At 29.5% G+C, this 27,126-nt stretch overlaps 1 protein-coding gene across 4 annotated transcripts in view; it reads right to left on the reverse strand.

Annotated features, from left to right (window-relative positions):
* The window catches only part of LOC127286403 (transcription factor Sox-2-like), a 192,536-nt gene that overhangs the window by 51,063 nt on the left and 114,347 nt on the right, over positions 1-27,126 (reverse strand). For 2 of the 4 annotated variants that reach the window (XM_051312818.1, XM_051312814.1), the window contains exon 3: positions 912-1,037. In XM_051312818.1, the coding sequence (XP_051168775.1) occupies positions 986-1,037 (52 nt within the window). In that variant the 3' untranslated portion in view covers positions 912-985. Of the gene's footprint in view, positions 1-899; positions 1,038-27,126 lie in introns of all 4 variants that reach the window. The other 2 variants (XM_051312817.1, XM_051312815.1) reach the window with 1 other exon arrangement.

Consider the following 27,126-nt stretch of genomic DNA (forward strand, 5'->3'; position numbering starts at 1 on the left):
AAGTCGAGGGAGAGAGAGAGAGAGAGAGAGACATGTCGGATAAATATTAATGATTCAACCAAAATTAATGACCAATTTCAAGTTAACGGTTTGTTGGTATCGGTTGACCTGACATTTTACGAGAAAGTGTGAATATAACTATACTAAAACAAGTTAGTGGAGGCAACGCAACATTTGATGTATTTATTGCTTGTATTAAAATTCGACGTAATATCGAAGCAATGTAGCTACTTTATGTTGCTGTAAATCATTCATTTATATATCCTTAAGATTTAAAATATTTAATATCATAAAATGTCGATAAGCAAGTACTTTTATTTCATTATAAAGCTTCCTTAAAGCATCACTCATTCGAAAAATTACTATCGGTTTATTGTACCCTAAAGCGTGCGGATTATTAGAAATTAACCCCTTCCTGCATTATAGAATTTTTTCTTTTATTTTTAAAAGCAACGAATTTTCAACGTTTTTCAGAAAAACAAAATCATTTTTATTTATTTAACGTTTTTTTTAATGAAACAATTTTTTTTTATTAAAAAAAGAAACGTAAATTTTCCTTTTTTCCACTTTTAGATTTAAAATACCTAGGGTCTAGAAATTGATTAAAATAGGTATTGAAAATTTTGAATTTGCTCTAATTCTACTATTTTTTTAAAAAACGATTAAAAATATATTAATTCCAGTTTTTAAAGAGAAATTGTGTGAAAACAAATTTCATTTTCATTTTATTTTGTCATTTAAGAGAAAAAGAAAAAATAATAAACGATCACGTGATATAACAATCACGCATGCTGTTAAAGAAACAATTATAAACGTTTTCTGCAGTTGACAATATTAATAATTAATTATAGTCAATGGATGGAAAAAAATAAACTAAAGAATAAAAATAAAATCTTCACCTGGGAACTCACCATGATGCGCGAAACGATCAAGGGGCGTGATCCTTTAGGCTGGAGAGGTGAGATTTGTCCATATCGTAAGACGCTCACGTTGGCCAGGATTCTTGTACACGAACATTGCTCGTTCCATTCCAATCCCTGTAACACACACGACAGTCGTCTGAGACTTTCAGTGTCCTCTTCCCTCAATTTTCTTCTAATTAAGAATTCATCTAAGCTCTTTATTAATAAGTTTACGAGTTTTATTTTAATTAGAAAAAAAAAAATTAAATTCTAATTTTAAATCATAATTTGAGAAAATTTCCTCGCATAGATATAGTGCATATACTGAAAGAAAAAAAAATTATAATCACAATTAATCAAAACAATAGATAAATTATCAACTTAAAATTAATTTTCGATAACGAGTATTTTCGTTATTTTAATTAGAAAAAAATTCAATTCTAATTTAAAATCATAATCTGAGATAATATAATCAGTTATATATACTGAAAAAAAGGAAACTATAAACGAAACAATAAATAAATTATCAACTTAAAATTAATTTTTGTATTAATTAAACATAAAAGTGAAGTTTAAAAATTTAGATTTTTTAAGAAAAAGTTAATTCAAATCCTTAATTTATTAGTTTAATTCTCCTCCAAATGTCAATTAATTATATATCAAGAGAAACTTCCGTTTAAAAAAAATAATCCTACATATTTCGACATTATACATAACTTCGACCCTCAATCATGTTTCTCTAATGTTATGAAAAATTATTTTCTAAATTGTCTTTTAATAGCTAATTAATTGTTTTTCAGAGAGAAAAATTGTATTCTAGACACATGCAATGAAAAAGTTTTTTTTTTATGTTGATCCATGGGAATTAATATATTTATAAGAATATCAGGGGTATATATAGAAGAAGCTCACGATACCCGGTGTATATAATTTCAACTGATCTATTAATCCTGAGCTTCCTACCTCTCACGCACAAATGCGTACCTGCGTGCACACGTGACATGTGAGCACGTCTGTAACTTGAGGCTAAAAAATAAAAAAATAAAAAATAAATCTTCGAGACCAAGAGGCAAGGCGCAAGATCATAGAGCGATCAAAAGAGAGGGAGGGGATCAGAAAAGATTGAAAAAGGGTGAGGGGGGAGAGAGAGAGTGTGATGTATGCGACGTCATGCGTGACTCACGTGAACGCAAGAAGAAACGTTGATATTAAGATACGTAAGTGATGCATTATATAGAGACATCATTCCTTGCCATCTCTCTTTCTCTCTCTCTCTCTCTCTTTTTTCACTCCTTCTTCTTTTAAATTTGATATGTCTCTTATAAACTTCTACGAAATATTTTCATCGTCTACTTATTTAATATCAAGATATTTTTTATCTTATTTAAATTTCTAATCAATAAAAGTATCATTAAATCAAAACTTATTTGAAGGGGAGGAGGAATTGGGTAGGAAATTGGAATTAAGTACAACTAATATAATTATTGTAGTTGTACAAAATTCAATTAGACTTTTTTTTTAAATCGAAACTATAAATAATTATTTTTTGTTGAAGTTTTTATTAAATAAAATTTAGTTATTTTATATTAATTTTTATAATTTCTTGTTTATTATATATATATATATTTTTTTATTGATTTATATTTTTAATTTGTTTAACTAATTAATATTTTTTTAATTTAATAATGTTAATTTATTAAAGGTATTATTTTTTCAAATTACAATAGTCGATAAAAAAAATATTAATTAAAATAGCGTTAGTATATAAAATAGGTACTATTGTATAATATTCAAATATTGTATAAGTTAATGAAAATCCCATTGACAGCAGCTGTTAATATTAATTGAAGATATCGTTAATTAAAATTGTAACGTAAAACAAAACGTTGATTGAATAATTAATTAAATAATATATAATTAAAGGTATAAGTCAGAATTTCTCAAACGGATCACTTAAAATATTCAAAAAGTAATTAATTTTCAATGTTTCAATGTTTCTTTGTAGTTTTTTCGTTTATAAAATTTTTAAAAATAGTTGAAACAAATTTTCCTCTATATTGAAATATTATTTTGATCACAGTAGGAGTAAAAATATCATTTAAAATTGAAAATTGAATTTTTTAATTTTTTACTGTTTTCAAATTTTGTCTAATTTAAGTGTTTTGTCAAATTTAAAGAGTTAAATCAAGTAGAAGAAAATTTATTGAATTAACAAATCAGTCAGTTAGAAATCTAATGAAATCGTATAAAGTGCGTAAATATTTGAAAATGAAAAAAAATAAGAATATAAAATGAGTAAAGGTTAATGAACCATTTCTTATAGTAAAATAACAATTAGTGCCTATTGAATTAACAAATCAGTCAGTTGAAAAAATAAAGAATATCTAATAATAAACGTTTATATATGTAGAATAGAAAATCGAATAAAGTGCGTGAATATTTGGAATTTTGTAGGAAAAAAAATTAAATTATGAATATTTAATGAATAAAGAGGTTAATAAACCATCATTCGTTAACGAAATATTAAACTCCAGGGTTAGTCAATGCGCGTGTCAAATGGTAAGGAGAAAAAAAATTTATCTCTCTTTTGTCTTATTGTCAGACAAACATAAATATTTATTAGCTTAATAAATAAATTTTATTTGAGGCAAATAAAAAATTTTATTTATATTAAATAAAATTTTATTTGTGATAAACAAAATTGTTATTTGATACAAATAAATTTAGTTCTAAGAATAGATAGTTTTTTTTTATTCAATTAAATTATTTTTGATTGGTATAAAAAATTTCTTTATTTCTATAGGTATTATTATTTTTTTTCTTTCTTATAATATCATAGATTTGAACGTGTGTCGCGTCTTTTCAAGGTGTGAGAATGTAGACGCAGAAAACGACAAAAAAAAAAATGAAACGATAATATTGTGTGCGTACCTTCTTTTTCTTCTATGGTTTTTTATACTGCGTGCCTAAACGTGTCTCTAGATGCTAACTAATGCTCACTTATTTATCACACTTTCAAAAATGAAAAAAAGAACTTCGTTTAAATGTACGTGCTACTAATATATTTTTTGGCATTAGTCATTGAGATATATTAATTAAACTCCATATTTGAAAATAGGTTTCTTTAATCGCTATCAAGGATTCTTTTTTATAATAAAAAAAGGACGTATATATATTTAAATTAAATTTGTGGAATTCCATTTTTTTCTAAAGGATTCTTGAAAAATATTGCGGGACCAGACAGAAACGTTAGATTACTTTATACATTAAATATATAATCTTATTTTTTTATACAAATTTAAACTCAATAAATTTTATGTTAATTTTTAATAAATAAAAAAACTTGAAAGATTAGAAACATTTCTTAAATCGTAGAAATTTTATTATGGTTATTTTTTTAAAAGAAAAAAAAGAAGAAGAATTTTAAAAAAGAGTCGTGAAGTGAAGCATATATGAAATTTGAAAAAGTGGTACAGAATTTATTTATATATATATATATATATATATATATATGTGGATGTTGGGCGTCGCGGCGTCATTACACGGTTCATTAGGAACGTATAAGCCTGAGGCTGCGGAAAACCAGAACCACAAGTACTGACACCATTACCAGTACTGGTATAAATATGTACACGTACATACTGTAACAGACACATACTGGTTGCAGCGACTGTGCTATTCGCGGATGGATCGAAATGCGGGAGAGGAAAATGCAAGAGAGATGCCGTGGAGGATGCGCCTCTATCAGCCAACCAGACCAACCATCGCACCGACACCCTACCCAAGTAGCCAGCCAACTGGAGGCGTGTACAGCATATAATTCTCTGAGAAATATAGTAAATACGTATACAGATACGTATATCCCGGATTCACGCATTGCCCCAAAGCCAACGACGATGAGATAGCTAATGAGAGCATACCTTTCAGTTACATACAGAGAGGGAGAGAGAAAATGAAAAATCCGGTTTTTTAATTAGCCCAAAAACAACCGTTTTGCTCGAAAAATCAGAACTTAAAACGATGATAAAGAAAAATCACAGTAGAAAAAAAAGATGAAAAAACAAGTAAAAAGGATATGGAAGAAGGAAAATAAAAAGATAAGTTATAAAAAAACTATCAAAAAGAACAAGAAAATGAAAGTATCAACTACATTTTTCTGTGTCGAAAAAATTGAAAAATCAATGTTTGTACCCGTAACCCAAGTGCGAAAACCAACACGGCCCAATACTGGCCCAGTATTGGCAATTCTAACACTTTCGGGAATCGAACTCGCAACCTGAAGCATCAAAGTACACTGAGAAAAATAATTTCGTAATAATAAGAAAATAATTTAGTTGAGCTTTTTTAGTTGGCGTTACTAAAATATGGTTGTCACAACAGAATAGAAAGTGGCAATAAATCGGGAAGTTTAGTTGGCTCTACCAAAAAATATATTTGAAGCTTTCATGTTTACGAACTAAATAGTTTGGTTCCCAGTACTAAATAGCTGACATGCTGTATTGCGCACGCGCTCTTCTCGTAAATATGGCGTCGCTTCCCATTCACGGGATGTCAACATTAACCATATGTCGTTCGCGTCGTGAAGTTTCAGTGTTGAAGTTTTTATGTTTTTCAGACATTTTTTAAAAAAAAAAGTTTGTGTAGTGAAAATAAATAAATAAAACTTGTTACAAGAACGAAAGTTTTTTTCCAGCTTTTATACATTGTGAAAATGATTTAATCTCAAATTGTTAGTAGGATTCGTAGAGTAGTGGTCAGCGTTGTCGACTAGCGTTGCGTAGTCTGAGGGTTCGAGCCCCAGCAGTGTTAGGTTTTTTCCGCGATAGAAATTAATTTAAGTAGGCATAGGTAGGTTATATAAAAAGAAAAGGATAAAACAAAAAAATAAGTTGGTTGAGAAAACAAAAAAAAAATTTTCATTTAACTAATTTTTTTGTTTGCTTAAAAACAATAAGTTAGTTGTGCAAAACAAAAAATTTGGTAGACCGAACAAAATGATTCAACGAAAAAATTTAGTAGCCCGAACCAAACGGATTAGTTGCACATATATCAAATAAAAAATTTGGTAGAGAGAACCAAACTTTGGTAGATGATACTAAACATTTTTCTCAGTGTATAACATGCTAAAACTACTACACTAAGCGGATATGGGAATCTCAACACAAAAATGTTTTGATAATCTGCATCTGAGGAACATTTCAGCCGTTGTTGGGCCCGAGGGGAAATTCACTTCAGAAATCACGACTTCATGATTTTAGAATTAAAGGAATAGTTTAAGAAATTTTCGAAATCTATAGAAATCCCAGGAAGTCTCATTCGAAATCTCAGAAAATCTTAGTAGAAATCGCTAGAAGTCTAGACACAGTAGTTGGCTCGGCAGTTGACATCTGCCGAACGCGACTGAACAAGCCCGAAGTATTTATCGACTAATGATCACATCTATGTAAATAGTGTCGTTATCACATACTGAGACACTTTTTGTAAAATTATAACGAGTTTGATTTTTAGAAATAACTGGATACAAGCAATTTTCAAAATTTAATTATTGCATTCGCAAAAAATTGATTTGTATTAAAATAAGATGCAAAACTTTTTTAATTACCATCGAACAACTCTAAATTGAAAATTAGGACGTTACATTATATTTAAATCGAACACAATTTTTATTATAGTGTTTGTAGCTATTCAAGTCAATAGATTATAATTTATTTTTAAAACAATTAATAGAGCAAAATATATTTTTAAAAACTCAATACATAATTTATCTAAATGAGAAGTTTTCAATAATATGATTGAATGTATATTTCAAAAACAATTCATTCCTATATTTAGTGACAAATAATTTTTTCATTTAAATTGTTGTATTTATTGATTATTTATTCTATTAATGACACAGCCCCACAAAAAAAAGTGTCGTGCGCGGCAGACCAGACTCGTCATTTCCTATGTATTTTGACGCGCTGAACACGAATCCGAAGTCCGTTTTGCTCCATCACGTCAGGATTTTTTTCTAACCTCCAAAAACCTGTCGGATTTTCAGAGGTAGGCTATTTTTTTAAAAATTGATGGATTTACTTCAAAATTGGTATCTAGGGGTTTTTTGGGTCGCTGATGACGAATTTGAAGTTAGATTTTCAAAATTCAAAATGGCGGCTCCAATATGGCGGACGAATTTTGTAAAAATTGATGGATTTACTTCAAACTTGGTATCTAGGGGTTTTTTGGGTCGCTGATTACGAATCTAAAGTTAGATTTTCAAAATTTAAAATAGCGGCTCCAATATGGCGGATTATATCGACCCTTCAAAGGTGATAATTCCGCCCTTACACACGAAACTAGGAGCAATTAAACAGTTTGTCAAAGCCTTAGATAAAAAAGGAAACTGTTTCAAATACCTGGAACAAAAGTTTCCAGAAATCTCTGATGCGAAACAAAAAGAAGGGGTTTTCGACGGACCACATATTCGCAAATTGTTAAAAGATGAGCAATTTATCACCAAGATGAATAAAAAGGAGAAAGCCGCAAGGCTTAGTTTTAAAGCAGTTGTCGAAAATTTTCTGGGTAATCACAAGAGTGAAAATTGGGAGCAAATAGTTAGTGATATGATTAAAAACTTTGGTAAGTTAGGATGCTTAATGAGCATAAAGTTGCATTACTTAGACACGCATCGGGATTAATTCCCTGAATATTTTGGAGATTACAGTGAAGAACAAGGAGAACGATTCCATCAAGATCTGAAAGAATTTGAGCGTCGTTATCAAGGAAGATGGGATATAAATATGTTGGCCGACTACTGTTGGATGCTGAAAAGGGATATTGTACCTGGAGGCACCAATTTGAAAAGAAAACCATTACACAGATCCTTTGAGGACAAAAGTGTGCGCTACCATAAAAAGACGTGAATATCTTACTTATGTATATAAGAATTTCCATTTCTAGTTTTGAAAATCTAACTTCAGATTCGTAATCAGCGACCCAAAAAACCCCTAGATACCAAGTTTGAAGTAAATCCATCAATTTTTACAAAATTCGTCCGCCATATTGGAGCCGCCATTTTGAATTTTGAAAATCTAACTTCAAATTCGTCATCAGCGACCCAAAAAACCCCTAGATACCAATTTTGAAGTAAATCCATCAATTTTTAAAAAAATAGCCTACCTCTGAAAATCCGACAGGTTTTTGGAGGTTAGAAAAAAATCCTGACGTGATGGAGCAAAACGGACTTCGGATTCGTGTTCAGCCCGTCAAAATACATAGGAAATGACTAGTCTGGTCTGCCGCGCACGACACTTTTTTTTGTGGGGCTGTGTGATTAATATTTCACAAACTATAAATATTATAGATTCTTTAGAAGAATAAAAATGATTTAAAAAATTATTTTTTAAATGCGCTTTCAAAAAGTTATCCGAGCTAATGTGGACTGGACCTACCTCGGATAATCCGAATTGTTATTACAATTTAACATTATTATTGTTTAAACAATTATTATTTATTACAAACGGGAAAATAATATTGTATATATTTCATAATAATTTAAACAATTTGAATTTATTAAAAATAAACTCATATTTATAAAAAACTAAAATTAAAAATAACTCGGATGAAGTAGACTAGACTCAGATAATACAGACTTTCCTACTGGGACACCACCTCGGATAATCGAGACCTCGGATAAAGCGAGCTCGGATAAATGGGGTTTTACTGTATTTAATAAACTTATAAACATAAAAAGTCGATTTTTTACCAAGCTAATCCAAAATTTCATTTCAATGAAAAGCCGGTAATCGATCCGGCAGTCCCTAGAAATCTGAGGTAATTGCGTAGAAATCTCAAGAAATCTTAGAAATCAATAAGAGAATCTTATAGAGACTACCTCTACCGATTTCTGATTTCCTTAGTGAATTTCCCCTCGGTTGGGCCATTAATGATCCGAGATTCATTTCATCATTAATAAAGAGTAGTTGCTGTAAAAAATTCAACACTTCTGCCATTGATGGGCCATTATTGGGCCGAGATTCGTTTCATTCAAAGAATAAGAGTTCAGAAAATTTCTGCCTAATTAAAACTTTCATTCACGATTTGTTATAAAATTACAAAAAATGAAAGAAAGTTTTGACTGTTTGAAACTGTCTTTTTCTACTGATACAAAAATTATTATAATTTAACACGTTTTTTGATTATACAAATAAAACGATGTTTTAAATTTATGAAATATAATGGCATATGGCATAAGTATTTTTTTTACTCATTTGAAATTAAATAATAAACAAGTAAAAAGATAAGATAATTATATTTTTTAAAGTTTCATTTTTGTTAATTAATTTATTGTACTTGTATTTGACATTAATTTAAATTTTCTAAAAAAATACTAATTGATTGTTAAACAAAAGAAGACATATAATTATTATTTTATAATATATTATAAAATAAATATACGTAATCATTGGTTGGATTTGTGTAGGTTTTTCAGGTAATGCAACAAAACAATGAATCTTCGGGGGTTCTGTTTACATCTCAAGGTTGCATGTTATTGACGTTCGATTGTGAACTATAGACTCAATTCAAATAGCAGGTCAGAACCGGTGAGATTATAAAATTCACAAATATAATATATAACTAAATTTCAATGATTTCTCAAAAAATTCGTCTGACTGAAATTGACTTTTACTACTTGAAACGTGACATAATGAGACCATTTTATGTGATAATTCTATATCATTTAAGATAAATATTATTTTGAAAACTATACTTTTTCTACTTTAACAGCAAGTACCTATAGGTACTACTTTAACAAAATAGAAATATTTATTTATAATTGAACTTTACTTCACTAAACAACTTAATATCCATATTTAAATGAATTAAAATTTTCTCAGACGAAATATTTTTTCATTAAACGCATTAATAATCTCTAAAATGAATTTGTTAGAATTTTCATTTGGCAAAATTTTATTACCTGTAATTTAATTTTAGCCGAATTTTTATTTCTTCAAATTATTATTTAACAGAAATTTCATTTAACTGAATTTCTTTTATTATAGAATTGTTCTTAAAATATAGAATATATAATATAGAAATTAGGTTAAATAAAATTTCTGTTAAACAATAAATGAAAGAAATAAAAATTCTGCTAAAAATAAATTACAGGTAACCCAGAAAACCAGAACAGCCTTTATATAATAATTGTAATATAACATAGATACAAGAAAATGTCATAATATAGTTGTAACAGGTACAGATTTGTGATTATTATTATATAATAATAATTATTATTATATGCGTTATATTACAATTATATAAAGGCTGTTCTGGTTTGCTGAGAATCAAATTCTGCCGAATGAAAAAAAAAAAAATTTTTATATAAAATTGCTTCTTCAATAATCATAATTAGCGCTAGTATGTCCATCATTTTCTGCTCGCTTTTTTCAATTCTAAATTTCATCCCCGTTTATACCTATCATTTCCATCAAGAAGAAAGAAAAGGAAAATTTAAATATTTGCACAAGCAATAAAACTATTCTCTAAGTTAAGGAATGTTTTCGATTCTCGCGCGCTATTCAAACGTAAAAACAAGTAAACTCGTTTTGAAGGACGATGTACAGCATCGTGTAGTTTGTGTTGGGGGTTTGTATAAGTAGAAAAAGAGTGAATGACGTGAGGGTTGGGGGAGTTTGGGTGAGCGATTCGAGGGAAGAGGGTGGATTGAACTTGGCGCATCCGAGTACGCATAAACGCGTTCATTCGACTCTAGTACATCGTGAGTACAACGTCGACAGTCAGAGTGAGAGAGAGAGAGAGAACGAGGATCGGGACAAATCATGCGCAGGAAACGGAAGTCCATCTCTACTGCAGCGAGACAGAACGAGTGTGGGTGCGGTCATGGGCCGACGATGAACTGAGGGCGAAAAGGGATCTCTTTCTCTCTTCCCCAGAGGAGGGATGATTTGGAGATGAGATCGCCTGCCGGAAGTTCCGCTGGACCGGAATCCATAAAAACTGCTGTGGACCACGTTACGCGCTCCGACAACTTCCTCCATCCACCTCCTACCCATTTCGGCTCCTCATATCGTGTCATTTCCGAATTCTAAAAATTCCAAGCGTCTAGGAAATATGTAGATTTCTCAAATCTACAATTCAGAAGGAGTTTCATCTAAAAAGTTGAAAGTCAGAAATATTTTGCTCTGACCCAACCAATGTTTTCCAAAGTAGAAAAAATACCCGTATTTCTTTTTTTAATCGTAGAATATTTAGAGCTTGCTCAAAACCCATCAGTAATAATGCAATTTTTTGTATAGCTATAAAGTCGCGTAAAAAATCAATTAAATCAGTTTTGCTTTGGATCAGTTCTTGAAAAAGGTTTAAAAAATTGTAATTGAACCTCCCAATTCTGTAACTCGTTTAGCACTCGGCCGCACGCTCTATTCGTAGTCGGGTAGCAGCGAGGGAGCCATGGACGCTCGCTGCTACCCGACTACTAATAGAGCGTCCGTCCGAGCGCTAAACGAGTTATAGAATTGGGCGGTTCAATTTATAGATTATTTATTTAACTACAATGTACGACGTAACAAATTTGTAAAAAAAAGATCCTCAATCCTTTTAAAGAAACAATAAAATTTATGCAGGATAATATCAATGGACAGTCAACATATCCGTTAATAATTTTGAACAAAAATAATGTCCAAAAAAAAAATTTCAGACGATAATTTTGGGATCATAAATGATTTTTTAAAGTCTATGTAATCATTGTTTATTTAAAAATGTGTTAATATTATCTATTTTTTATGGTAGTTTTTCAAGTAACCAGGAATATTTAAAATTTAAATGATTTTTAACGATTTTATTTCAAAAATAAAAGGCACTTTTTTACAATAGGACATTTAAGAAATTAAAATGTTATTATTTATAAAGTTAAAGTTTTTGTATATTACACTGAGAAAAATATGATATTGAATCAATATAGCATTTCTGCTAAAGGTATGAAAATTAATTATTAATTCAGAAGCATATGCTGTAGAATCTTTAAAATATTTTACAAATTTTATAGCATACATGTTTTTGAATCAATAATTTTTATACCTTTGGCGGAAATGCTGTTGATTCAAAATCGTCATCATTTATTTTGTTTGGTTGTCTTTTTTTTAAATCAAATTTGTATTTAGTGACCTAAAAATCCCTAAGGATTTAAAGTTCCTTTTTTTACGTTTCGAGATAAGTTTATATATATATATATATATATATATGTAGTCATTAGCGTGAGAAAGTATTTATCTTATTTTTGACCTTCTTATTTTCAGTAATTATGTTTAAGAAAACTCTTTTTTTTGTTTTCTATAATCTCGACAGTCCAGGCAAGAGTATCGACATAATTATAAACTCAATTATAAACGTATTAAATATAGTAATTAAAATTTTTGATAATTAAATTTAGATTGAAAATGTTGATCACTAAAATGCAATTTTATCAGGAAAAATTTCCAGGACAAACAATTTCAATAAAAAAAAAATACTAAAACGTCAATTATTTAAAATAATTAATTTTTGAAATTGACAAATTAATAATTGAACGTTACCTAATATATATGATTTTAAATATCATTATTTTTAGTTTTTTTAAAAACTTTTATTCCTTCCATATGTATCACCTTTTTTCGGGTTTCTTTACATATACTGATGCTGACCGGACACTTTTAAATTAATGAATTGTTTTCGTGTCCCGACCAGACAGGTTTAAAAAAATTAAATGTTTTCGTGTCCGGACACGCCACTTCTGAAATTTTTAAATGTTTTTGTGTCCGGACACAACACTTTTAAAATAATTAAATGTTTTCGTGTTCTAACCAGACACTTTTGAAAAAATTAAATGTTTTCGTGTCTGGACACGATACTTTTAAAATAATTAAATGTTTTTGTGTCCGGACACGACATTTTTAAAATTTTCAAATGTTTTCGTATCTGGACACGATACTTATAAAATAATTAAATGTTTTCGTGTCCACACCCGACACTTTTAAAATAATCATGAGTTTTCGTGTCCGAACACGATATTAAAACTTTTTAAATGTTTTCGTGTCCGGATAGGACCCACTTTCTCATTGTAAAATATTCTCATGAACAAATTTACTTGTTACGCCATATTAGATACGTCGTTTTGATTTTTTTCATTTTTGAAATTAGATTTGGATTCAGTGATCCCAAAAACTAGAAACTCTCCTTTCTCCTCCCCTCCCCCATCACAAAGATTAAAAATTTAATTAAATTAATAATAAATTATTCATATTAAATTAAGTTAATTAATTAAATGTTCCAGTGACTAGACATGAAACATTAAAAAAGAATTACATATGTCTCGTATCCAAACACGAAACGTTATATTCAATGAGAAAATGTGTTGTGTCTGGACACAAAAGATTTTATTATTTTAAATGTGTCAGGTCCGAACACGAAAACATTTCATTATTTCAAAAGTGTCAGATACAAACACGAAACGATATTCGATGAGATAATGTGTCGTGTTCTGACACGAAACGTTACTCGAATCCAGTTTTAAAACAAAAGATTTTTGTTGAAAATGGAGATTGCTCTTTAAAGAATCATTAGAAAGTACAGTTGGATCAACTTTTGAAATTTCATACATTGTATATATATATATAATGATGTTAATTAACTTGACTTCTCACCTCGTGAGAATATTTATATATTCATTTTTAAGAGATTAAAGGTCTCTTGTGATAATAATTTAACAACTTTCGCTGTCAACGCCTCTCATTGGTCAATTGGAACCGAAAGAAGCTTTCGATCAAATTTTCTCAGCGCGCAACATCGACGAAATTTATATATCTTTTTAAGGAACGATGCGGAACACCCACACGCGAGAGAGCCTTTCCAATGACGTTCGAGGACGACATCAATCTCGGGACAATACTGATCCGTGGTGGCTGGTCCATTCAACTCTCATCATTCCTCTCGTGTATGTACATACATATATATATATATATATATATACGAGCCACACGGATCCTCATCACTCTTGGAACCGAGCCGTGACCAATTCGAAATAAATATTGCCGATTATTAACTCTTCTCAAGAGATATGTTGTTGCGGTGATGGAGCGAAGATGTGAAGCTCATCGCGAGAAAAAAAATATATATCTAAGAGAAGCAAAGCGGTCCGATGGCTGGTCCAGCATTTGAGAAGAGATGCTTGAGATGTTAAGTGGGGCCATTAGCGTGCCTAGATGGACCGTGCCAGATGATGGCATTCCTTCAGGGTCAGACGCGCATTCAAGAACCATATCTTTCGACGAGACTGCGCGAGAATATATATATATATATCGCAGGGTCACACTTCCAAAAAGTGTGATTTTGCCGAATGGAATTTCAAACCTGGAAGTGGAAGCGATTGATTCTCACTTCTGTCAAGATCCCATGATTCGCCAGGTGAATGATGATCATTCCTAGAATCGTGATGATTCCATACCTTTCTACTCGATTGATCACGCCGACGATATAATTATTTTGCATTTAGGACGATTATGACAGATGTCGGGCCAAGAAAAAAAAATACCTAAATTTTTTCAATTTTCGATGGATGATGATGGTTTTTGTTTAGGTGCGATAATGCGATTTCAGTATATATGAACGCAGAAAAATAGGCCTGATTAATTATCGATGAATAACAGTCGTTCAAGGTAGAGGGGAGAAATTAATCATTAGGTGAAACAGTAGGAAAATAATAATCGTTTTGTATATACACCTTTTTTTATAACATTTTAGCTATTAAATTTGCTTTCGCCTTGGTAGTTTTTTCATGCTATGTCGAGTTACGATTGTCATCGTCGATTAGATTGCGGATCCATTTGAATTTTTATTAAAACACACTGGTAGATTAATCGAATTGATTACAATTTTTGTTTCTATTAATAATTCGTCGATTTGAGGTTATGTGTTAGTTAACGTTAAAGTTTGGTACAAAATCAATGCGATTTATCGATGCAATGTCAACGTGATAGAGCTTCCATCATAATTTGAGAGATGGCGTTAGCTTCGATTTTCATTTCCCTACAACTGAACCATATTCGTATCATGTTATTTTTCCTATTTGCCTCTCGCAATCATGTAACAAATTGGACGTTTGTCATGATTCAGAAATTATACGAATCAGCAGAATAAAAGAAATGGCTAAAACGAATTTCGAGAAAAAACTATATTTTGTGAGGAGAGACATAACCTCTAAACTGACGGAGCATCAGCGCGACCTAGTTCGAACTTGCTATAAAATTTTTAAATGTATATATGTATAAAAGAGCAGATTTATTCAAATGAAATACAGAGAAATCACATTTTCCCTGTAGGTATTAAAGAAAAGTATTTAATAAATATATAAATGGTTGTATCTTAAGATGTGTCAGGTGTGTCGGAACAAAGGGACCGAAAGGATGCAAGTTGGATATTAGAAGTCGAGAGAAGACATAGCAAAGTCATGCATTGTGTATAGCAGTAGAATCGATCGATGAGGGTGGAGAAATATTTTTTTTTCATAGTCGACCGACTGATAGGAGAAGGAGAAGAAGAAGAAGTAGAAACAGTCTGAAGAAAAAAGTCAGAAAGAGATGAAGATGTCATTGCAGAATACTCTGAAGTTGACCCCAGTGTCGAGTCAGCAAATTCCATTCGACCTGCGGTTCAAGTTCAAACGGGAACCGTCACCCTTTTTTACAAATCACATTACTTCCTTGACAGACACCCATATAACTCGAAAAGATTTGCACTTTTATTGTTACATTCTTGCGCGTGAAGATTATTTTGTCCTCCTTTAAAATTAGTTCAGTCACTTAAAAATATTGACTCGAAATAAATTCACAAAATTTAATAGAAAAAACATTGAATTTATCTTTATATAAGAAATATAAAATATTTTGTATGAAACAAAAAAAAATATTTTGGTTTTAAAGTAAATTTTTTGAAAATAAATGTAAATTAATTCGTAATTCCCTTTAGATTTTATCGTGATTTCTTTTGAATGAATATAAGGGACGCTATCCGTCTGGTGCCGTTTTCAAATTAAAGAGAAGCATTTACGTGTGCACGCTCGACCCCCATAAAGATTAAATTTACACATAGTAGCGCCGAGGAACAATGGTCGTTCTTCGCTTGCTTCAAGAGGTAAATATTTGAAAAAGCCACCCCTCTTGTGTAAATTTAGTCCAGTGTCGAATCAGGCTTTATTCCAAGCTCTTTGGGTACTCTTCTTGATCGATGTTTACTTCGGCCACTTCGACATAATTGCCGACGAATCATCTGTTAAATAGTTAAGAACTCTCGCCGAGAGAAAGAGAGAGATCCAAGAAAATAGCCCAATAAAGTGACATTAACTTATTTGGCTTTTTTCATTTTATTTACAAATCCTTTAATTTCGAATTTAAAATACCTTGAAAGAGGCATGGTGTTTTTCTGTATCAATTCTATATATTATTCATTGCGTGAATAATAGAAAAAAAGGACGTAAAATGTCTGACATAAATTGTCATTTACTACTGATTTCAAATTGCCGAAATTCTTAAAAAGCCAACATTTTTATTTACAATTCATTGAAACTTTATTTTTCGAAAGTTCCATTTGTATACGAATTGTCATTTAAGAGAAAAGTTTTGGCGCGAATTTAAAAATTAACCAATCAGAAATAATTTGACTAAATAAAAATTCCTTTAATTATTGAATTCAGTTACCTAAATAAAAAGTCTTAAATATGAAAATTCAGTTCAATATAAATTTCAACTTTATAAAATTCGAGCTTATTAATTTCGACACCGTAGAAATTCCAACAAATTCAGTTCAGGGAATATTCATGCGCCTCGAAATTTTAAATAATAATTCTAATAAATGAAAATCCAGCTAAAATTAAATTCTAGGTAATGAAATTCTATCAAATTAATTTTAACTTATTCATGCTTCGTGAATTGTTTTTTTTTTTATGGAATCGACAAAGTTCAAACTTGTGCATTTAAAATATTTGAAGGACATATTAGAAACAGTAAAAGAGGAATATATTAAATATTGAATATAAATTCACAGTAAATATTGTATCTCATGTGTCATAAGACGACGTAGACAACGAATTACAGTAAAATGGAACGTGACGTTCGTAGGTTTCAGTGGCTGATAATGTCCATTCTGGAGTTTCGTCCGGGAAAGATAGATCAGAACCTGACCAGCCAACTCGTTGCGGCGCTTCCTCCTTTCCGGCCGGAACTCGATAGCAATCGGATAGCCCCGGTCCCGGCCGCAAATAAATATATATACACCAGCAAACACACATACATTCGTATCGTTTTCGAGAAATATATATATATATATATATATACATACAAACTTGTTACGTTACGTAGAGAGAAGTACATATATATACATGAATAGAGAGAGAAACACGCATATAGAATCGCGACAGCAATGCTCTATACTAAAGCCGCAAAAGCAACTTAATGTCCCCATTTGTCCACTGCTCTCCGGAGGCGATTCATCTCACCCTTTTGTGCACCCAGGGAACATGTCGTCCGTTCGCCCAAATAAACGGCGCCACCCCTCACCATGAAAACTGCACCTTGGAAGAAATTAACCTTCGTGCTTCAACGACTTATTTAAAGCCAACATGGCCAAGACTACTCTAGTATTTTATTTTCATGAATGAAAAATTACTTCTCGTTTCCGCATTTCTTATATACTTTGCATTTTTCATTCTAGAAAAAAAAGACAAACAAAAACCATTTCTAATTTTTGGTAAAATTTTCCTAAAAAAAGGAAAAAAATATAGTTATATTATGTAAGAATATTTTTTAAGTTCATGAAGCCACCCCTCCACATTTCCTAGTGGGAAATTACAAAGACTGAATATTGGCTAAATATTGGACCCAGTCTGGGAGTGTAGAGACCAATGCCAAGGCTGAAATTTCAATATTGGCCCAATATTCAAAAATACAAAAAATCAGACTTTAGGCAAGATTAAAAAAATTAATTATTTAAACTAAAATATAATAAAATTGTTTGTTATATTTATATATTATATTTTATTATATATAATAACATTATTATTTCTCTTCGGATCAAGGGTTATATATAAAATCATCCGCAATAAACGGAGAAGAAGAAAAAAATATTTCCTAATGTCCTTCTAGGCATTAACAATTATCAGCTAAATAAAAGAGATATTGTGAAGATTCTGTACATATCGCGGATACTTATACCCTAACCGATTGATGTTGTTTGTGAGAGAGAAAAACACTGCCATCTGAAGGATATTTGGAAATAAACGTAGCGCGAAATTTAAATTGCGTGAAGGAAAAACTGTAAATATAAAGAATTAAAATTTTAAAAAAATTATTTGTGACCATTGTAACATTAATTAAGTTTTGTTTAATGCAATAATATGCATTCTTAAATAAATACATTTTCAATAAAATATTTATATTTACAGTTTTTTCTTCACGCAATTTGAATTTTGCGCTACGTTAATTTTCTAACTATCCGCCAGATGGCAGTGTTTTTCTCTCATAAACAACATCAATCGGTTAGAATAATATAAGTATCCGCGATATGTACAGAATCTTCACAATATCTCTTTTATTTAAGTGATAATTGTTATTGTTAATGCCTAGAAGGACGTTAAAAAATATTTTTTTCTTTTTCTCCGTTTATTGCGGATGATTTTATACACGGAGAAAACAGGGTAATAAAAACAAAGTAAAAAATGATAGGGAGTTTGGTATAATTCTTTGACAGCATGGGAAAAATACTCGAATTCTATGCAAACAGGAAATTTTGTATATAAAAAGGAGTAAGAAATTATATAAGGAAATTAAAAATAACTATGCTTACATAGCACAGAAAAAAACTGAATTCAAATTGAGTATAGATTCTATACTCAATTTGATTCGCAACAAAAATGAAACTGGTTATCTCATTTCGAGTTCTAAGGTAAAAGTATCAAAATGAAACAGGCAAGTTTCATTTTGAGAAAAAGAAAAATGGAAAAATATTGTGAAATAACGAATAATTTTGCACAAAAACATGAAATATAATAATTACAAAGAAGTAAATAACACGCTAGACTTAATATATTTGATTAAAAATTGCTTGTAATCGCGTAATAAAATAATAAAGGAAATATGTTTTTAGGTTAGAAAAATGAAAACATGTGTTTTGACAACAGGAACGGTACTGCCAACTTAAATAATAGCGGTAAATTTAAAAACTTATGAAATTAATTATTATCTACGTTAATAATAATAAATAATTTTTATTTAAAAACTTCTAAATATTCGTACTGGTCAAAATAATCTTTCTGGTGTTGTTGAAATATTAGAAACAATAATTGAAATACAAAATTACTTTGCTTATGATGCCAACTTAGAAATCTGAAATTCCAGCCAATATCATTTTGAATAACATGAAGTTTGTCCCATATTCATTTCGATACCCAAAAGAAAATGAGTTGCAACAAAAATGAGTCTAAGTTTTTTCTGTGAGTAGAAACTCTAACTTTGAAGATTTACTTGACGTTGATATTACAATTTGCGTTACACTTGGAGAAATTTAAAATGCATAATGTGATTTTGTGCTTTTTAAATTTAACAATTTTAATTATACATACACTGAGAAAAATAATAATGTAATGTTAACAAAATAATTTGGTGGAGCACTTTTAGTTAAGATTACAAAAATTTAGTTGACATAACAGTAACGAAAGAAGCAATCAATCGAGAAATTTAGTTGGCTGTACCAAAAATTTCGTTCAAGCTTTTGCGTCTGTTAACTGAATAATTTGGTTCTCCAAACCAAACCGTCTGAATGCTCAATTGCGCATGCGCTGTTCTCGTAAATATGTCACACGTTAACCATGCTTCGCTCTTCGTGTCGTCCAGTTTTATTCAAGTGTTTTCGGGATTTTTATGTGTTTCAGAAATTCGGTAAAAAAGTGTGTGTAGTGATGCATATCGAACAGAGAGAATAAAGCTTGTTAAAAGAACGGAAGTTTTTCTCCAGCCTGTATACTTTATGAAAATAATTTACACTCACATTGTCACTAGGATTCTTAGTGTAGTGGGCAGCGTTCTTGATTTGCGTTGCGTAGTCTGAGGGTTCGATCCCCAGCAGTGTTAGGTTTTTCCGCAATAGAAATTAATTTAAGTAGACATAGGGTAATAAAAGAGGATAACAAAAGTGATAAAATTAAGTGAAAAATAAAAAATATAAGTGTGAGCCAAAAAATAATTTTGTTGAGAAAAGAAAAAAATTTTTTTCATTTAACTAAATTTTTTGTTTGCTTAAAAACAATAAGTTAGTTGTGCAAAACAAAAAATTTGGTAGACCGAACAAAATGATTCAACAAAAAAATTTAGTAGCCCGAACCAAACGGATTAGTTGCACATATATCAAATAAAAAATTTGGTTTGGAGAACCAAACTTCAGTAGACGATACCAAACAGTTTTCTCAGTGTACTTTTGTATAAAATGCGGTTTACAAACAATAATAATTTTTTTAATCTTGGCTGAAGTCTGATTTTTTTTATTTTTGAATATTGGTTGAATATTGGGCCAATATTGAAATTCAAGCCTTGGCATTGGTCTCTACACTCCCAGACTGAGTCCAATATTGGATAAAATAATAGACCAAGATTGCCAAAAGTGCTCCCAATATTGGACCAATATTCAGCCAATCGTGCTTTTCCCACTGGGTTGTCATCGACATAAACTTGATAATCATTTTTTTTTTTGTTTATATCCGCACATCTCCAATTTCTTATATAACATAAAATTATTTTATACTTCTTTCAAACTTTACACTAATTTATTCTCTAAATTTGAATCAGTTAAAGTTTTACTGATTCATTCAGAGTATACTGAAAAAATTATATTCTGAATTTAAGAATTTATCTTCTTGGCGCCTATTTAAGAATATTTCCACGAAGTAAGAATAAGGAGTCTTCACTCCATGCGTGGATTGGAGGAAAACTGTCCTCAATTCTGGTAACTTCATTCCGGAAAATTAGAATTGTCGGAGGTGGCGTTCGTAACGGGAAAAACCTTAAACTATTGATTTCCCTAATGAAAGTCGTCTGCTATTTTTGAAAAGTATATTATAAAATCACATATAATTCCATATTTTTGAAAAATTAAGTAATTGAATAAATAGTAAATGTTAAATATGAAATATTATTTGTATCTAAAAAGTCATTTATAAATTAATTCATTTTATTAATTTTAATGAAGTTCTTTAAAAATTCGCGAACTTTAAACTTTTTTTTAATACACATTCTTTAACAATCAATTATTGTTTTTTTTGTTTTTACAGTAATCAGTAGCTATTTAATTGTAAAAAAAGTTTTCATTAAAAATCTCTTAAAATTAAATTAATTCGATCTAAGAATCTTGCGAATATATGATTTTTCCGAAATTCAATTATTTTTAAAATTATTAAAATTCTTTGTAAAAGTAAATATAATAAAAATGTTTTTAATCACATTTAAGTAAAATTTAATAATTTACTGTAAAAACAATAATTAATTGTTAAAAAGAAGTTTAAAGTTAGTGAATTTTTAAAGAACTTCATTGAAATTAATAAAATTAATTAATCAGTAAATGACTTTTTATTTACAAATAATATTTTATATTTAACATATTTACTATTTATTCAATTACTTAATTTTTCCAAAATATGGAATTATTTAATTTTATAATATACTTTTCAAAAATAGAAGACCATTACCACTTAGTTATAGTCAGCCTAACTGTTTCGTTAGTAAGGTAACTAATTAAATAGTTATGCCAACCAATAAAAAAAATAATCACAACTAATAAATTAGTAGCAGTATAGTTTACTAACTAAAAATGGTAACACCAACAAATTTTTTCTCTCAGTGTATGCATTTTATTCTTAAAATTAGAATATAATTTTTTCAGTGTTTTTGAGTTTTTTATCGTTAGTAATTTCTTTCAAACAAAATATTATTTAATTAAAAATAAAATTTCTTTAATCCAAAAGGAGAGTTTTTGAAAAAAATAAAAATATATCTTTGCGAACAAGTAAAAATATTTTTTTTTTTGTTGTAGAGATTTTTCTTATTTAAAAAAAAAATTTACTTATTAAAATTTTTTTTTCATAAAACACTAAAAATGAATAATTACCGAGTAAAAATGAAAATTATAAAAACGAAAAAGCCTTAAGGAACATATGTAAAAACTTTTCCACAATTTTACCAATTTTTCATTTCTTAAGCAAACAAATATTTGTACCCATTTTACGTAAAATTTATATTCCATAATGAACAATACATAATAAGGTTCAAAAGAAGAAGACCTATTCTCTTTTTGTTTTGCCTACTTTAAATATATATTGAAAGACCACATATATATTCCTCTTGTATATAAATATTAAATAGGTTACCTAAATATTATATATATATATATAGCAAACTATTAGAAGTCGACCTGTTAGCTAAAATAAATGGATGCGCGTTTACAAAATTTGAAACTACGTAATGAGGGTGAAATTTTTTCTATTGTATATAATAATAAACGTAAAATTCTTTTTTTTTCTCGAAAGGAGAGCAAAGAGCTGAATATTGTGACATATACAAAAAGGGTCTCAAATTTTTTGAGAAATTTGTTATTCAATTTTGCGCCGTATTTAAGACCAATTTTTGGACACCCGGTGAGTAAGATTACAGAACCACAGAATCGTGGAGAGAAGGGAAGGAGTTGGAGAGAGAGAGAGAGAGAGAGTAGAAGCGAGGAGACCTGTCACATTACGGACTGGAATTTATATCCGATGCCCAGCGGCGTGACAAGTTGCCTCTGATGAACGGCCCCACCGCGAACTTTTGGCCCTCTAAAGTCTAACATAAAGATGAGGGAAAAGCATCGACGACTGGTTCCTACTCGTCCTCCTGTCATATACCATACCAACCAGAATGGTTCGCCAATTTTGCAATAATTGCCGGAGCAAACTACTTAAAATCTCACCTTTTTTATTATCTTTACTTTTTTTCTATTTTTGTTTTTTAATATGCCCTTTTTTTTCTTTCTAACATTCTACATACCTATCCTATATCTATATATACGTGTACAGTACTTTATTTTTTCTTACACAGTAAACTATATGAGGCATTAAAAAGGATTGCAAATTAAATTTTGACGTTCTGATTTAAAAACACACTATTTACATTTTTATTTATGAAAAATGAGTTTTTTAATCGTTAGATTCGTAAGAAGAAGACGGATTTTTTTTTTGTTAATTATAGAATTATTAATTGTAATCGATTTCCGATAAATCCTGATGCAAAATTCACTATTTACAGTGGCAAAAATTACATCCTGTGATGCTCCACGAGAAACTGACCTTATATATAGTAAAGAAATTTTAAGTTATGTTTAGTCATTTAGTGACAATTTCATCTTGATAAAAACTTTTCAATTAAGGATGTTTATCCACGGAAATGCAGACATCCAACAGAAAAAAATTATTAACATTTAAATAATTAAAATAATATTATTAATTGTACTTTCTGAAAGAAGAAATGTCAATTTTTAAGAAAAAAAATTTAAAATCTACAAAATTTATTTGTTTATACAATTTGCATAGGATAAAAATTTTCTGTCACTTCTCTTCCACGGAATTTTTTAAAAAATGATTCGATTTCAATATAATATGGTTTATATAAAAAAGACTCAAAATTTTGTCATTTACAATCTTTAAGTTTAATTTTCAGAAATAAAAAATTGTCTTTTATTATTTTTTAATTATAATAGCAATACAAGGTTTTTTTACGTTTATAATTTACAATTATAATTTAAATTAATTGTCATTATTTTATGAGAAAAAACATTTTACATACATATTTATAATTTAAAATTACTATTATAATTCAAATCAACTATTTTTTAGTTCAAATTAATAATTTATAGTTTCAATTAAAAATTCATAATTTTGTCTTTTATTTTATTCAACAAAAAAAATTTACTTCCAAGTAAAATTTCATATTTATTTTCATTTGTGTTAAAGTTAAATTTAATAATTTTGTTCTCCCTTAAAAGTCTTTTACCTTGAGCAACACAAAGTTTAATTACTCAAAGAATAAATTCACGGGCGAATGACCGCGAACTTTTTTTTTTTACTCTTTCATTTGTCCCGGGACCACTGGTTGGGATTATTTGCAATAACGAATGCGAGATGACGTGGGTGAAAGAGGAAGAAGTAAAGAGAAAGGACGAGAGAGAGGGGGGGAGTCATTTGTGGGGTGAGAGGGTGAAACTAAACTCTGGTCTTCTCGTAGGCCATGGGTTTTAAAATGTCCATACGATTTTAAGGCCCGTCGCAAAAAAGGCATTCCTCGTACTAACGCCCGTTGGCGAACACGACCAATGCGGTGATAAACACGATAAGTTACGATTTCTTGGACTTGGCGAGACTTACATGTAATGCGCACATATACGGAACAAAACCATACTTTCGGGGACATGCTTAATGAAACAATGAATTCGTTAAAAAAAATGACGACATTTCCATCTGAGAAAATGGTTAATAAGCAATAAATAAATCGCAAGAATTTTTTGAGGAATCGTCATATTTGTTATTGGTTCAATAAAATATAATTACGTCAAGAAAATAGATTTTGACTAAAAAATTTCACGAAAAAATTATATTATATTTACTTTTAACCATATTTTTTTTATACTCGAAATAAATATAATAAAAAAAATTCTCGAAAGTGTTAAAATGTCCTGAAAAAATTACTTTAACCATCATCCACGCAGGCTTCTTCAAACATTTTTTTTCGGTTTGAGACCTTTTTGGTTTAAGAATAATATTCAGGGGGAAAAAAATATTCTTTCTCAATTTGAAGTTTACAAGGTCAAAATGGTGTAAAAACTGATGTAAAAAAAAAAAAAAAAAAAAAAATAGTGAACCCTTTGGGTAAATATTTTTTTTTTTAATAAATGTTTGCAGTTTATTAAATTTTTCCTCAAACTTTCTCCTAATCATAAATTTTACAATTTTGACGTTATTAAATCCCTTTTTTTTGGACATAATGTGAGAGAAATACATCTGTGAGACATGTCTCTTCCACATGTGGAGGAAAATATTTGCGCACATATGATTTTTCAATGTGTGGCTTCGCTGTATAACAAGACCTGAATTTGGAAATTACAATTTTACATTAATTAGTTTCTTTAAAGTTGAATTAGTAAAAAGTGAGTTACTAATTCACATTAGTAAGAATTTTTTAGAGGAATTTAGAGAGGTAACTGTTATATTATATATTATAACATAATTTTTTTTACCCAATTTTTTATTTAAAAGAATTCTTGTTTAACCGAATTTTAATTTAGCATAATTCTCATTCAACGGAATTTTAAGTGATAAGAATTTTTAAATGTTAAAGTTTCTAATTCACCGAATCTTCATTTGTACGAATTTTTATTTGATATAAATTCTTAAAACGACGAATCTTATTCATTTGCCCGAAATTTCAAATGGTCGAATATATACAATCAACAGAAATATTTCTAGGAAGCGCATGATTTTTCCCAAAAATTAAAAAGGTTGAAAGTTTAATTGATCGAATTTCATTAAGTCGATATTTTATTTGAACGATATTCTAAATGATAGACATTTATGAAGGTTGACATTTTATTCAATCGATTTTTTATTCGGTCGAAATTCTAAATAACCGACATTTATGAAGGTCGACATTTTATTTAGTCGATATTTTATTTGATCGAAAATCTAAATGGTCGATATTTAAAGTGGTCGGCATTTTATTTAGAGGATATTTTATTTTGTCGAAATTCTAAATGATCGACATTTAAAGTGGTCGAAATTGTATGAGTTAGATATTTTGTTTGGTAAATATTTTAAATGAATGACATTTAAAGTGGTCGATATTTTATTTGTTCGATATTCTAAATGATAAAAATTTAGAAGCATCGAATTTTATATCCATCGAAATTTAATTTGGTTGATTTGATATATTTTAAAAGCTCGACACTTTTTTAGCTATAAGTACGAGTTTTCTTTGTATGTAGATCATTTAGAATATATCGAACAAATAAAATATCGACCACTTTAAATGTGGATCATTTAGAATATCGACCAAATAAAATATCGAACTAATAAAATTTCGACCAAATAAAATATCGTCCATATCGACCACTTTAAATATCGAGCATTTAGATTTTCAATCAAATAAAATGTCGACCATTTAAAACTTCGACCAAATAAAATATCGTCTAAATAAAATGTCGACCACATTATATATTGATCATTTAGAATTTCGAATAAACAAAATATGGACCAAATAAAATGTCGGCCACTTTAAATATCAATCATTTAGAATGTCGGTCAAATAAAATATCGACTAAATAAAATGTCGACTTTCATAACTGTCGTTCTTTTAGAATTTCGACCAAATAAAATATCGACTTAAAGTAATTCGATCAATTAAAATTTCGAACTTTTTAATTTTTGGGAAAAATCATGCGCCTCATTTCAGCGCGATTTTTAAAATTGACCAATCAGAAATTATCAAGATTGTCAATTCGTCATAATGGAAAATTTTGCGCTGAACACGAATTCGATGTCAAAAATGTTCCATCACGTCATGTTTTTGAGAAAAATGGCGTTAAAACCCCTAAAAATAGCGTTTTTTGAAAAAATCGTGGGGAAAAATCCTGACGTGAATAAAACCTTCGCTATTATCAGAAATTAAAGCTTAATTCGTGCCCTTTGAAATAATTAGATTTATTGAAATACAACAATTATTATATTTTTTTCAAATTATAATTTTTTCAAGTAAAAATTTTCTGGAAAGTTGAACATCTCAAATTCAACATTTGAGAATATGAGCCGAGTTATATACTCATTTGCGTTTGTGCGACCCGCTCGGCATTTCGCTGTCGTTTGGCTCTGAGAGCGTTCCGGACGCTCCGGATCTCCCGTTACCGGTGGTCGTTACTTCTCGGAAACTTTCATTTCGCAAAATGTCGAGCTCTCTGTACCGGCCTTTACGCCCATAAAAACCCTGTATATTGCAACGCGTAATGTCGCACTCTGTGCGCGACACATATATGTATATATGAAACACGCGCGCGAGAAAATTGCTCGCATATATGTGCCACTTGTGCACTGTAGGTATCAGAAATTACATTCGTACATATATATATATATATACAT

Source organism: Leptopilina boulardi, unplaced genomic scaffold (assembly GCF_019393585.1).
Source record: "Leptopilina boulardi isolate dan_hultmark-lab unplaced genomic scaffold, ZJU_Lbou_2.1 LbouV2_354, whole genome shotgun sequence".
Taxonomy (NCBI): Eukaryota; Metazoa; Arthropoda; class Insecta; order Hymenoptera; family Figitidae; genus Leptopilina; species Leptopilina boulardi.